At 40.7% G+C, this 14,332-nt stretch overlaps 1 protein-coding gene across 3 annotated transcripts in view; it reads right to left on the reverse strand.

Moving 5' to 3' along the window:
- The window catches only part of klhl32 (kelch-like family member 32), a 42,291-nt gene that overhangs the window by 17,654 nt on the left and 10,305 nt on the right, over positions 1-14,332 (reverse strand). For all 3 annotated transcript variants that reach the window (XM_026184454.2, XM_026184451.2, XM_026184452.2), the window contains 2 exons: positions 6,513-6,620; positions 518-616 (listed from right to left, as the gene is read on the reverse strand). In XM_026184454.2, coding sequence (XP_026040239.1) covers positions 518-616; positions 6,513-6,620 — 207 coding nt within the window. The remainder of the gene's footprint in view (positions 1-517; positions 617-6,512; positions 6,621-14,332) is intronic.

Here is a 14,332-nt window from a genome sequence, read left to right on the forward strand (position 1 = left end):
ATTCTATTCTATTAGGGTGTGTAATAACGTGTAATTGTAATGTGTAATTAGGGTGTAATAACTGCAACAGCTCACAGTTCTTACACATAATATCTTCATTTTCATTTTCTGAAGGGAAAAAAAGCAAAAAATCTATAGTAATGAAAGAAAACTGGAAAGAAACACAGGAGATACTTGACAGTTTGGATAATGATTTAGGAAATGTGTAAAATGACCTATGTAAGCTATTCAACCCCAAGTAAGGTGACTCATTTGTAAAAATTCCCCCGATATAACTGGCAGATAGGATCAAACGGAGCAACTGTTCCTGAGTGGACCATACCTCTCACACATCAGTGTTATTACCAGATTTTCATTAACCTGATGAGGATTTTGTAGCATGAACCTGTTTCTGCGCTGATTTCTTTTCCTAATGTCCGCAGTTCCCAGCTCACACACAAGGACACCAGAACATGTGAACGTTTGTGTGCATGCGTGCATTCATGTGCGCGTGTGCGTCTGTGCTTTGTGCACGCACCTGGATGAGGTAGTGTGAGCAGAGGCTGAGGAGCTCCAGCAGCTGAAGGTGGCTGCCTGCAGACAGGACGTCCTGGATCACTGCTGGCTCCAGCAGAATCTGGTTCAGAGCATTCAAACAGGGTCATTAGGTTTCTTTTTTTAACATTTGTGTCTGAGTGTCCGTTTCACTGCAGCTGAGCTCTAGGTTGTTTTCAAGTGATGCCTTTTTCTGAACTTTAGTACTGTACTGTATATTATTTATTGATAATCACTGTTTCTTTTAACTGTTCAGGTTCAGGCACACGTTTTTATCTATGGTATGCAGAATGTCTGAAGAAGTCACTTGGATGAATGACGAAATGTCGAGATGAACACATCCAATTTTCTTGGAACATTTCAGCAAATTCCCTCTGAAGAACCACAAGATTTCTGGAATAATGTCTTTAATATTTATCCATAATGCACCATGCTACATTTGATAAAAACTAAACACAGCATTTTAGCCCAGAGACATTAATCCAGCTATCAAGCATGTGAGAAAAAGAGGATTTATTTTTTCATGTCCTAACACATACAACCTTAGAACTAAAAAAAAGTATATATATATTTGTAATTTCTTTCTTATTTTAACTTTAGTTGGGCTAAGTTTGATTTCTACTGGTTAAATGTAAAAATGTTTCGGACACTGCAACAGATGATGCGGAAACAAAAACAAAAAAACCCTGCTTGACCATTGTGCTTGATTTGCCATTATTCTCCTTGCAGCGCAGCAACATATTCAGGCAATTGTTTCTGCACAGATTCTTCCAAAATGCTTCCTGTTTAAATGAGCAGCAGATGAAAATTATGCACTGAAAGCTTCCTTCTGTTTCCTCCATATTACCCACCCATATGCAACATAATGCTCTGTAACGCAGCCAGTTCGTTCTCGTAAGCTCTTAGGAGCAGAGGGGTGGAGAACTGCGCAGAGGGTGGCATCACTTAAATCGTAACCCAGTCAGACTAGACACCATGCTATCTCCCTCATCCTGTGGAATCACCTGTCCCACAGTTTAGATTGGTTTTAAAAACAAACAAAAAAAACAACCTACAAAACCTTTGATAATCCCTTTAGCAGCTCTGCCCTACATATCCACAGAGCTGTGACTGCATCAGCAGTGAAAGTGTGAAAAATGACTTCATCGTTTGTCTCTCTCACCCATCGGTACTGTTGCCACAGTAATGGACTGAACATTGTTTAGCAGGCCTCAGGAGTATCAATTTTGCTGGAGCCTACTGATTATTTATGAATCTGAACAACAAAATGAGCAGATCTGAATACAAATGTGTTACTTAATTCTACTGCATGTTTGTCCATTCAGTCTACATGATTGCTCTCACTGCATTATAACGCATTATTTGGCCACTTTAGGATTCATGTAAACACTTCATTTGAAATCATCAGGCTACTTGTTTATAATAGTATAATATACAACCACTTAGAAAATATTCCCAGCAAGCCGCTCTGATAAAAAAAAATTTCTACCCTCCTTCTCCACAATTAGCTGCATCTGCACATTCCCATTTATCACAGTATGGTTTCCTTCCAGGCCTGGGCAGCAATCCAGTTAACAAGCCGCACCATCTATGGGCCTCGTAAGCTTAACATATTAAGACAGAGAGCAATAGCAAGTGGTTTTCGCTTCATTAACAAGAATCTAGATACACTGAGCTAGAGAAGAAAAAAAAACAGCAGAACAGAGCAGATAAAAATGTTGATTTGAAAAAACTAATTTCCAAGCACCTCTTCATCTATTCTGTGACTATGAACTGAGGAAAGCATGCTATCAAAAACATCAAACCCCGCATTTTTTCCCTTTTTCACTCAATCAGCATCCTGTCAGGCAGCAGCAGCAGCAATGATGACTGTAATAACAGTAAGTGAACTCTCTTCATATCGTGCTCTCCTATCCACTCCAGAAGCCCACTACAGTTAGAGCACCTCTACCTCACACAGCAGAAGTCAGTTTTATAACTCCGTGCCCGCTTCAGTGTGGGAGTACAATGAGCTCTTGTGTAAACCAGCAGTTATTGCCGCTTACTAGCTTTCACCTGGAGGAGATATAAAATGGAAGAAGATGCGTGTAAGGCAGAACGCATGTCCTCTGCCATGTGATCTGGTACCGTGTGGCTAATAAAACTGTGGCAGCGCTGCAGGATGTTTAATTGATTGAGAGATCCGCTGTGGTTGGCAGCCAGTAAAAAAATAAAAGAAATCCTATGAAGCTACTGATGGCATGCCTCCTCCTTCACCCTGCTGGCCTATGACATGTGGCTAAAGGATTTTTAGTAGGTCATTATTAACGGTCTGGGGGTAAGCTTATTGCCCTCATCTCATCTGCTATCATCTCCTCTGGGCAGACAGGAGCTGAGCCAACCAAAGCGGGGCGGCTTGCAAGCCTGCTGTTGACCTACTTACACTGGCTAACCGACTCACTCTTTGCTCATTTCCACTGTGGAAATAAAATTAGGAGTAATTACAAAGTTCCTGGCCTCTTGGTACACAAAATAAGCCGCTGGGCTGCTTAGTGAAGCAAGAATCATTGGCACAAAAAATGTCAAGAAAGGTTTACAGGAATTCTCACGCACTCGTTCTTTGTCGACTGGGCGACAAGACAAGGACATGAACTCACAAGAACCTTTAGCACTGAAATGTAATTGTGTGCTCTTCTGTTTTTATTTTAACCAGAGTGGCCAGGGCAGGTGCATAGTTCATAGTTCATAGTAAAAATCTGATAAAGCACCTGCACACTCAGTCATCCAGCGGTAGGAGCTTATGCTGCTGAGATTAAAGAGGTAATCTGCAGAATCCATGTTTTTATTTAGTTTTGTGACATATTTGGCACTGATAGAATATTAAGTTATTTTCAGCTTTAAAGTAAATGTACAGTATTTGAGTATTTCACATTTGTATGCTGTTTTTATACTCCCCTTTAATTATAAAATATAGCCAGCACATAGGATTTTTAATCTACTAACATCAGCTTGGTCATCTTATGAACTACATAATGCTCTTTGACAGATAACCCTCTGGCATTCAAAGTAGTCAAATTTATCTTTACTTTGACCAGCCACAGCGTCTCTACTACTAGCAAAAACCAGGCCCCTGGTGCTTGTTCGCTTTGCTAATATATGAAAACACAGACGTGTGTTCATTTATCATGTTATTATTTTTTTATCTTATTTTTATTTATTATTTCACCATATATAGTGAGACAGTAAAAACTGATTTTCATAAATAATAAATACACACATTCATTGTTCTTAAATCAATTACCAGCATCACTGTTTGATGAACACTTATTTACAGGTATGCATGACAACACAGTCCCAAACTGCAAAAAACTGTTTGGCAAGATATTTACTAACAATCAACAATATATCTGTGAAGGTTCTCAGTCATCCAGGTCATCGTAGTCTAAGGAGCTTGGAAAGAAAAGCGTCTGGACTTCTTTAAGTTACTTGAAGACGTTTCACCTCTCATCCGAGAAGCTTCTTCAGTTCTAAGGTCAAATCACCTTATCATGTGATTTCCTGAGGTCAGATGGCCCAGGATGTGAGTGGACGTTAAGGCGTCTGGGAAGGGAACTCAAAACTGGATTATAGATTATAGATGGCAGACAGTTGGTATCATAAACCACCGCCTCTGTTCAAAGATGGTCGCTCACAGTGGACGTAAATGGCTTCTTTCCCTCCTCTTTCAAACCATCTGTCCTCTCTGTCCAAAATGTGAACGTTGGCATCTTAGAAAGAGTGTCCTTTATCCTTAAGATGCAGATGAACTGCTGAGTCTTGTCCTGTGGAGGTGGCTCTTCTATGTTGTGCCATGCGCTTGTGAAGTGGCTGTTTGGTCTCTCCGATGTAGAGGTCTGAGCATTCCTCGCTGCACTGTACAGCATACACCACATTGTTAAGTTTGTGTTTAGTTTTTGTCTGAGTGTGTTGCTGGGTCTGAAGTACACTGGGATGTCGTGCTTGGAGAAAACTCTCCTGAGTTTCTCTGATACACCGGCTACATAGGGGATGACAATGTTGTTGCGTCTGTCCTTCTTATCCTCCCTCGCTGGTGTCTGATCTTCTTTTCTGTGCATCTTTGCTGACTTTATGAACGCCCAATTAGGATAGAAGCATGTTTTAAGTGCTTCCTTTACATGTGTGTGTTCCTTCTTTTTTCCTTCAGGCTTAGAGGGAACATGTTCTGCCCGGTGGTGTAGGGTCCTGATTACCCTAAGTTTGTGTTCCAGAGGGTGATGGGAGTCAAAGAGGCCTTAACGTCCACTCACATCCTGGGCCATCTGACCTCAGGAAATCACACGATAGGGTGGGACCAGGTTTCACAATGAGCTCACCTGAAACCCTGACTGATTGTGACCCACACCCGCTTTCACACCTTGGCTCATGTGATTAGGTAGAGGATCATCAGGGGTCCTTTGTCCCTCTTTGGGGTGAAACTCCCACTGGGTTTAAATCTGGGACTCTCCCCCATTTGACCTTAGAACTGAAGAAGCTTCTCGGATGAGAGGTGAAACATCTTCAAGCAACTCAAAGAAGTCCAGATGCTTTTCTTTCCAAGCTCTTTAAACAACAATATACATGTACATGTAAAGTGTATATATCAAAGAAGAACAGCACTGGAATCAATTCTGCAAATATTCTTCATAGCTTGTTAGCCAGTTATGTTGTGTGCTGCTATGCTAGCTGAGGGAGTTAGTTTAGTGTTTGGCTACTGTCTGCCAGTACTAAGAACATGCTGGTTAGCTTAGCATGCTGAGTAGCTGCACTGTGCTTGCTTATATAGCTTGGTTAGCTTGGCTAAATAAATTTGCTAAACCACTTGAGCGTTTATGTTGTCTTTATACGGTGTATTTCAGTGAACAGTAGGGAAAACAAACATAACTTGCATCTCAGAGATTGCTGCTAGCCAGCCCATTTACTTGTTTTCTAGGACTGTATATTTAAAAAATGGATGGATTTTGTCTCAGTCAAACAGTCAAGATGTGACTGAAGTCCAGACTTTCAGCTTTAACTCAAGGGGTTTAACAGAAGTATCTTTTTAACAAAGTGAATTCCAAAGTGGGGGCCAGTACTGCAGGTAGGCTGTAGTAATAACAGAAATTCAGTGTGAAATTATTTACAGTTGCATATTTATATATGTAAATTAATTTGTTTAGATAAAAAGTGAATTAAAACTGGTAATAGGAGGTTGTTAGTTTGTGATATTACTCATTGCTCTGACCTAAATTTACTTACTTTTGTATTGAAATTTGCATCCAGGTGGGTCACACATGGGCTTTAACACTTTACATATGGATGGGTGGTGATTTATAGCCAAAGGACTGTGTTGTTTATGTTTCCTGAATAAAACAGTCAAGGAAATACATCACTTTCTCTTGTATTTTCATTGGAGTGAAGATTTAAGTTTGGGTGGGCCCCAGGGGATTTTGTGGTTGCTTGCGTTATTACTGTATATTTTTATATTAAAAACATATATATTATTTCTTGCACTACAGGTTAAAGCATTTCATTCCAGAGAGGTTGCAAATTTAAAGCAACGAAGGCTGATCAATTGAGCAGGCCTAGACGTCCAAATGAGACGAAACTGCCAATCAGGCAAATGGGATCAGGCAATGTAGCTTAGCCTTGAAACAGTGTAGAAAGTAAGGCTGATTAGGCAGCCAAATAAGGATTCAATAAATCAGAGTCAACAAACTATGTCACCTGGCAGAGAACTTGGTTTCTAAACCTAATGATACATCAGAACAATTTAACAGTAGTAGTGGACGTTCACCCACAGTTTAGCAAATGTAATGATATGTACTGATAAATAACTTTCTGGATATTAATCTAAAAATTTCTGTGTGGTGTACTGTGATTTCTTTTCATGAGATTTTCTGTCGACAGCATTTCCATCTCTGCAAATGTTGTTGTTGTTTTGGGTTTTTTTTGTCAGTCTGCTCACGATGGCTCAAACTCACCTGTCCAGTGTAAGCGAAATCTAAAGCGTGCTTCAGTCCGACGCTGGTCACTCCCTGCAGAGTCACTTCATCTGCCTCGCTCTCCACCATGCACAGGCTGAACATGGCCTGATGACACAGAGCCAAAACATGGAGGTCAGCTGAGGGAACATTACATCACACATATTTCATGTGGCATTTTCTTTCTTTGTTGAAATAAAAGAAGCAAACACATATAATACTGTATTAGAAAAAGTCCAGTGATCACAACCATTCACATTTGTTTCTCCAGTCTTTCAGAGGTGGCTCTGGAGGTTCATCATATAAATATCTGGAGGTTACGACACACTTGAGAAAAAAAAACAAAAACAAAAAAACAGCCTGATAGTTAATCAAAACCTGCCAGACGCAGCATCCTAGAACCCTTTTCGTATTGATTTACCTGCCTTGGCTCTGAAGGTCAACAGAAAGAAATAGCACAATCAGTACTTTCTGTTATACCCCTCTGTCTTTCCCTCATCCTGTCTCACACACACACACACACACACACGTGCATGAGCACAGTACATGTCAAACTCCATGTGAAATCAAAGCCGTGGACACAGCATCTGCAGTCTGGCCCTGCTGTGTGTGAGTCCACCTTGCTGCTCGCTAATCAAAGCTATTGATTGGTGTCACACCATGAAGGGATGACAGCGCTATTGATCACGGCCAACCAGCAGTGCGCAGCAGTGTTGAGGGGAAGAGAGAAAGAAGGAGTTTTACAGGTTAAGCATGGCCATGATGACGATCATCTGCTACCTGTCACCTGAGTTCTGAGCTAGAGTAACGTTATACCATCTTTAAATGTGGTGTCTCAATGTTTCTCCTGTAATGGGACAAACAGCACCACTAAACCGCTTTTGAAAATTAATTCCAGCTGTTTCTGTATCCAAAGTTTCCTTGCTTTTCAGGATAGTGATCTTAGCTAACTTGCAATTTTAAAGTATCTTTTTAATCACAGTGCAATGTGCAACACGGTCGCTCCACTCTATCTCCACTGAGACGCTGGTGTGTGACAGCATTTTAAGCTTCAAAAGCCCCCGGGCTGCCTGGTTATCGCAGGATCTCCTTCTGTTGTGAAAGCCACATTCATTTCGCTTATAATGAATGTGGCTTTCCCTGATTCATAGCACACATGAACTTTCACCAGGCACCAACGCCCACCCCCTTCTCTGGCAAATGGCCCTTCTGTATTGTGAGCATGATGTGAGAAATGGGCTACGCTGAGTTTTAAACCAGTGTCTGCGTATCTGTCTTCAAAGCTCAGTCTTGTTGATTCACCACCCGGGATGTGATAGCGGCTGAGCTTTGGTCTGTCTGCAAGAACATAAAACACACACAAAAAAGCATTGAGACACAAGCAGGAAGTAAAGAGTGGAGGACAAACAATATAGACTGCCTACGATATACAGAGACAGGGCACCCTGAGAAGTGCTCATAAAGTTGTGTGCCTTCAGCATGAGCGCTCCTGACCTTGGTGAAGGAGCTCAGGGAGCACTGGTGGTGACGGATGGCTACCCTGATTTGGGATATAGATCTATCGCAGAGACACATTGCGCCACAGAGCCATGCTCGCTGCAGTCGTTTCACACACTGCTGCAGTGGGGGTGTAGCGTTGCAGTTAGCCTGACCCGCTGGCAAAATTTGTGTGTGCCTGCTTGGCCTGATCATACCATAGAGGACTCGTGACTTCCTCACGCACCCAGTGAAAAATTACAGTATTCAGTCTGAGAAAAGTAGTGGTTTATCTCCAGGGAAGGAGACTACACTTGCAAGTATGTTTATTAGAAAAGACCAAAAAGAATAGTTGACTGTATTTGGTAAATGGATGATTTTGCTTTTTGGGGCACTTCTAGGGCTGCCATGATTAGTCGACTAGTCACAATTACGTCGACTATCAAAATCGTCGACGACTGATTTAATAGTTGACGCGTCGTTTGAAGCTTTGTAAGATCCCAAAAGACGCAGGAATGAGTAGTAGGATTTAAGAGTGTAATAACGGAATGAAATAGAAGATGGCAGCACTGCATGTTCAAGGATGCCAGCTGCCGTTAAACCCCAAAGAAGAAGAAGTAGCTCTGTCCCAGAATTCATAGCGCGGCCCAGCTCAGTTTCCAACAATGGCGGCAGCTAGTTAGATTTAATGTTATTCTTATTGTTCTTTCTGGGTCGCAAAATAAACGTTTAACACATTTTCAGGTGAGAATGTAGCTGTGTAAACCTCAAATATCTGCTCAGTTTATCAAGACACCACATATTTTCAAAAGCGCTCCGACGTTTTCAGAGACGTCTGTTACCCACTAGCTCGATTGCTAGCCGGGGGCAAGCCTCACTAGAGCCCGTGAGAACACCTGTCTTTCGCTACTCAGGTTAAACATATATAAGTCACTTAGATAACTTAAAAATGTTATTGTTTGGCTTTGTTCCGTGTTTTATTTGTTCCTGAGTAAATCGGTTTGGCTGAGATTAAAGTTATAGTGTTTACACAGCTGAATAAACGTCAAGCAGACAGCTGATTATCAGAAGTGTGAGATGCTCGAGAATATACTCCGGTGTCCTGTTATATTTTAGAGAGCAAGGAGTTTATTAAACCAAAACAATCTGCAAATTTCATTAAAATTTAATAAACTATCATCTTGTCTTTATTTTTAGTTAGCACATACCTTAAACACTTAAAGCTGGAAGCTAATGATAGTTATATGAGAGCAGATGCTGCTGGTGCAATAAGCTGTACGTTTTATGTCCAATGGATGATGATCTGATTAGTCGACTAATCGCAAAAATAATTGGTGACTAGTCGACTATCAAAATAATCGTTTGTGGCAGCCCTAGGCACTTCACTTTAATATTTCTATTTTACACTGATTCTTATCTTACAATAGAGAAACAAAAATGTCTTCTTTTTGTTTTAACTGAATTTTACATTAAAAATGTATGCTGGTCTTCCAATACTTTGAAAAGAAATTAGTTCTGCCCTCTACCTGGCTACCTTTATGATGAGCGTGCACAGTAATTAAAAAAAAAGTGGAGTAGTTTCATATACAACAACAATATCCCATTTAGGAAGACATTCTCCAATTTAATCTGTGTTTTTGCTTTGTGAGTGTCCAGTGGAATTTTCTTATAAACCTTTCAGACTGCATTTGTTTGTTCTTCTTTGGATTTTTCTGGCATTTTCCTATGTTCCTATGTTGCTGGGACCTTTAGATCAGAGAAAATAGTATTAAACGAGACATGTCTACACTTTGGTACTGCTTGGTAAAGTTTAATTGGAATGTTTGTTCCATAACTGCTGCAAGCTGTTAAATTGCCAGAGGCTCAGCTGTTAAGCTTTTTAAAGACCAATGCGTGTATCAGTGCATTTGGACTGAATCTGCCAACTGCTCTCGTTCTTGGTGCCAAGAAATGAGGAAGGTTTACAAGGATTCAGAGTACTTAGACTTTTACTTAAGACTGTGCACAAAAACTTGTGAAAACCATTCATTTGTTAATTTAACCTTCCTGTCCTTAACTGCCTCAGTAGAAAGAAATAAACATGGTCAGCATTTCTATGGTAAACTGCGTGGTGATTTTGTGATTGGATTTAGATGCTTAATATGTTTCAAAGTAGTGCTCACAGAGCACAACATAAAGGAAAGCTCACCACAAACCCAGGATATCAGCTGATATATAATTAGGGATGGGTACCGGTATCCGGTGCCATTATGACACCAGTTCTGACATAAACGGTAGTTTATTTCGGTGCTTTTATTTTTCCTGAGATGTCATACACTTTGGATTCTAGCCAATCATTTTACCTTTGCAAGCGTAGTAGGCGGGCCCAGGTACGTAGGTTCTTTTAGAGCAGAGCTACAGATTAAAAATGCCCAAGGCGAAGCGGTCAAAATGGTAAAATTCCTGTATTTGTATAGCGCTTTACTAGTCCCTAAGGACCCCAAAGCGCTGGGAAACAGCTAAACATGAGAGGTTTTTAGACAAAATTGGTGTTTTTTCCATTGATTAAGCACTGCTTCCAGCCAAGAGTGATACCATATATGCCCTATAGCTGCAGAAAAGGCTAACATTGTTATCTTTTTACAAAAAAACAGCTAAACATAAGAGATTGTTGGACAAAGTTTGAGTTCTCCATTCTTTAAGCACCGGTTCGAGCACCGTTTAAACACCGGCACCGTTTCAAAAGTATCGATTTGGTACTGGTATCGGATAAAACCTAAATGATACCCATCCCTATATATAATTGGCAAATCTCATTTGGAGCACATTTTTTCATCTGCAAGCCACTCTGCAACCCACAGCTCCTGTTTTGGATGGACTGGTATCGATACTTACAAAGTGCTTGAGGATCAGTATCTTGTTTGATACTTCAACATGCAGACAGAGGAGCCAGGGACCAAATCACTGACTTTCTGATAGGCAGACAACCCACTCTATATGAGTCATGAACACAGTTTAATGCTGCATTTGACTTAATCTGTCTGTGTCCTTGAATCCTGCCCAATTCTGTGCCAGTGCACATGGAAGGGCTGGGAAGTTGCCCATGCCATCAAATTGTAACTTTTGCTGCCCTATTGCCCACGTCTCTCTTGAAAATGACATTTTAACCTCAATGAGACTTTTTCACCTGGATAAATAAAGGATAATAACATAAATTCCAGGAGATTAAAATAAAAGTCTTTTTTTGACTATAGTGTTCCTATCTGAACCTTGATTGCTATAAATAAACAAATGATTAAGAGCAACAGTTTGTTTATTCTTGACAGCCACTCTGTTCTCCTTTCTACTTCATAAAGAAAGACCTTGTAGTAATGATTCAACTGCATCTTTACATTTTTAATGTTCAAGATTCAAAATTCTTTATTTGAATCTGCATCACTCTGTAGTTTGTAGAAGCACCTTTAGAAAAACTTGATAAGTGATACAGTTTTGCCCCATACTTCTTTACAATATTAATACATCAGTACACTGAGGTTAGTGGGTATTTATATATGCATAGCACAGTATTCCAGTCAGGCTGAGGTCTGCAGCACCTTGATTCTTTTCTTTTTCAGCTGTTCTGTTATAGACTTGTTACTGTGCTTGGGACCATTGTCTTGTTGCCCAGTCTAGGCCAGGCTTAGGCTATGGGACAGACTGCCTCACATCTGACTTCAGTATACTCTGTTATAAGGCAAATGGTAACTGTACTGGTTCTTATATACAGTGGGGCAAAAAAAGTATTTAGTCAGCCACCGATTGTGCAAGTTCCCCCACTTAAAATGATGACAGAGGTCAGTAATTTGCACCAGAGGTACACTTCAACTGTGAGAGACATAATGTGAAAAAAAAATCCATGAATTCACATGGTAGGATTTGTAAAGAATTTATTCGTAAATCAGGGTGGAAAATAAGTATTTGGTCACCTCAAACAAGGAAAATCTCTGGCTCTCACAGACCTGTAACGTCGTCTGTAAGAAGCTTTTCTGTCCCCCACTCGTTACCTGTATGAATGGCACCTGTTTGAACTCATCATCTGTATAAAAGACACCTGTCCACAGCCTCAAACAGTCAGACTCCAAACTCCGCCATGGCCAAGACCAAAGAGCTTTCGAAGGACACCAGGAAAAGTATTGTAGACCTGCACCAGACTGGGAAGAGTGAATCTACAATAGGCAAGCAGCTTGGTGTGAAAAAATCAACTGTGGGAGCAATCATCAGAAAATGGAAGACATACAAGACCAATGATAATCTCCCTCGATCTGGGGCTCCATGCAAGATCTCATCCCGTGGGGTCAAAATGATCATGAGAACGGTGAGCAACGATCCCAGAACCACACGGGGGGACCTGGTGAATGACCTGCAGAGAGCTGGGACCAAAGTAACAAAGGTCACCATCAGTAACACACTACAACGGCAGGGAATCAAATCCCGCAGTGCCAGACGTGTTCCGCTGCTGAAGCCAGTGCATGTCCAGGCCCGTCTGAAGTTTGCCAGAGAGCACATGGATGATACAGCAGAGGATTGGGAGAATGTCATGTGGTCAGATGAAACCAAAGTAGAACTTTTTGGTATAAACTCAACTCGTCGTGTTTGGAGGAAGAAGAATACTGAGTTGCATCCCAAGAACACCATACCTACTGTGAAGCATGGGGGTGGAAACATCATGCTATGGGGCTGTTTTTCTGCCAAGGGGACAGGACGACTGATCCGTGTTAAGGACAGAATGAATGGGGCCATGTATCGTGAGATTTTGAGCCAAAACCTCCTTCCATCAGTGAGAACTTTGAAGATGAAACGAGGCTGGGTCTTCCAACATGACAATGATCCAAAACACACCGCCCGGGCAACAAAGGAGTGGCTCCGTAAGAAGCATTTGAAAGTCCTGGAGTGGCCTAGCCAGTCTCCAGACCTCAAACCCATAGAAAATCTGTGGCGGGAGTTGAAAGTCCGTGTTGCTCGGCGACAGCCCCAAAACATCACTGCTCTCGAGAAGATCTGCATGGAGGAATGGGCCAAAATACCAGCTACTGTGTGTGCAAACCTTGTAAAGACCTATAGTAAACATTTGACCTCTGTTATTGCCAACAAAGGTTATGTTACAAAGTATTGAGTTGTATTTTTGTTATTGACCAAATACTTATTTTCCACCCTGATTTACAAATAAATTCTTTACAAATCCTACCATGTGGATTCATGGATTTTTTTTCACATTCTGTCTCTCACAGTTGAAGTGTACCTCTGGTGCAAATTACTGACCTCTGTCATCATTTTAGGTGGGGGAACTTGCACAATCGGTGGCTGACTAAATACTTTTTTGCCCCACTGTAGCTTTTTTTCTACTCTATCTGAGCACTCAAAGTACTTTATATAACTTGCCTCATTCACACATTCATACAACGTTTCTATCTAACATTCATACATATTCAATCTCTGATAGATCACTGGAGAGCAAATTGGGTTTAGTATCTTGCCCAAAGATATTTGGCGTGCAGACTGGAACAGCCAGTAATCGAATTACCAACCTTCTGAGTAGTAGATGACCTGCTCTACCTCCTGAGCTCTATAGAGAGAAGTTTGGTCGAGTCACTGACTGCAAGATGCCCAGATCCTGTGGCTACATCATTACCCCTCCATCACCATGCTTGACAGTTGGTGTGATGTGTTTGTGCTGATAAGCTGTGTTTTATTTTTACCAAAGTGGTGCTATACATTATGGCCAAAAAGCTCCACTTTAGGCTTGTCTGTCCAAAAAACACTGTTCCAGAAGTCTTGTGATTTCTTGAGATACAACTCAAGATACAAACCTAAGCTATGCTGCCATGTTTTTTTTTATATGTAAAGAATTTCTCCTGGCAACACTTTAAGCCATTCTTGTTGAGTCTTTATCAAATTATATTTTCAAGAACTTTAATATTAATATGCTCAGTGAGGCCTGTATAGTCTAACATGTAGCTCTTGGGAGTTTTGCAGTGTTTTGAGCATTGTTTAGTCTGAGCTTAAAATAAATGTTCTGGGACATACACTCCTGGGAAGAGTTTAGGATTGTGTTAAGATCCTCCAAACCAGGAAACAGTCAAAACTTTTGCATTTGTAGAGGTGCTCACAGTTGCTGATTATCAGTTAATGGCTGCTAACAAAGAAAAACAGAGCTGCAAAGAGGTTCGTAAATACTTTTCACACGACTGTAAAATTGTTCCATTGGTCTAATATTTTTATTGGAAATGTTCTCATCTAAAAATAATATAGAGTTATACTATTATATTATATATTTTCATAAATCTTCAGGATTGAGATACAGGCAGATATGCTTTCATCTTTCTGAC

Source organism: Astatotilapia calliptera, chromosome 11 (assembly GCF_964374335.1).
Source record: "Astatotilapia calliptera chromosome 11, fAstCal68.1, whole genome shotgun sequence".
In the NCBI taxonomy this organism is placed as follows: Eukaryota; Metazoa; Chordata; class Actinopteri; order Cichliformes; family Cichlidae; genus Astatotilapia; species Astatotilapia calliptera.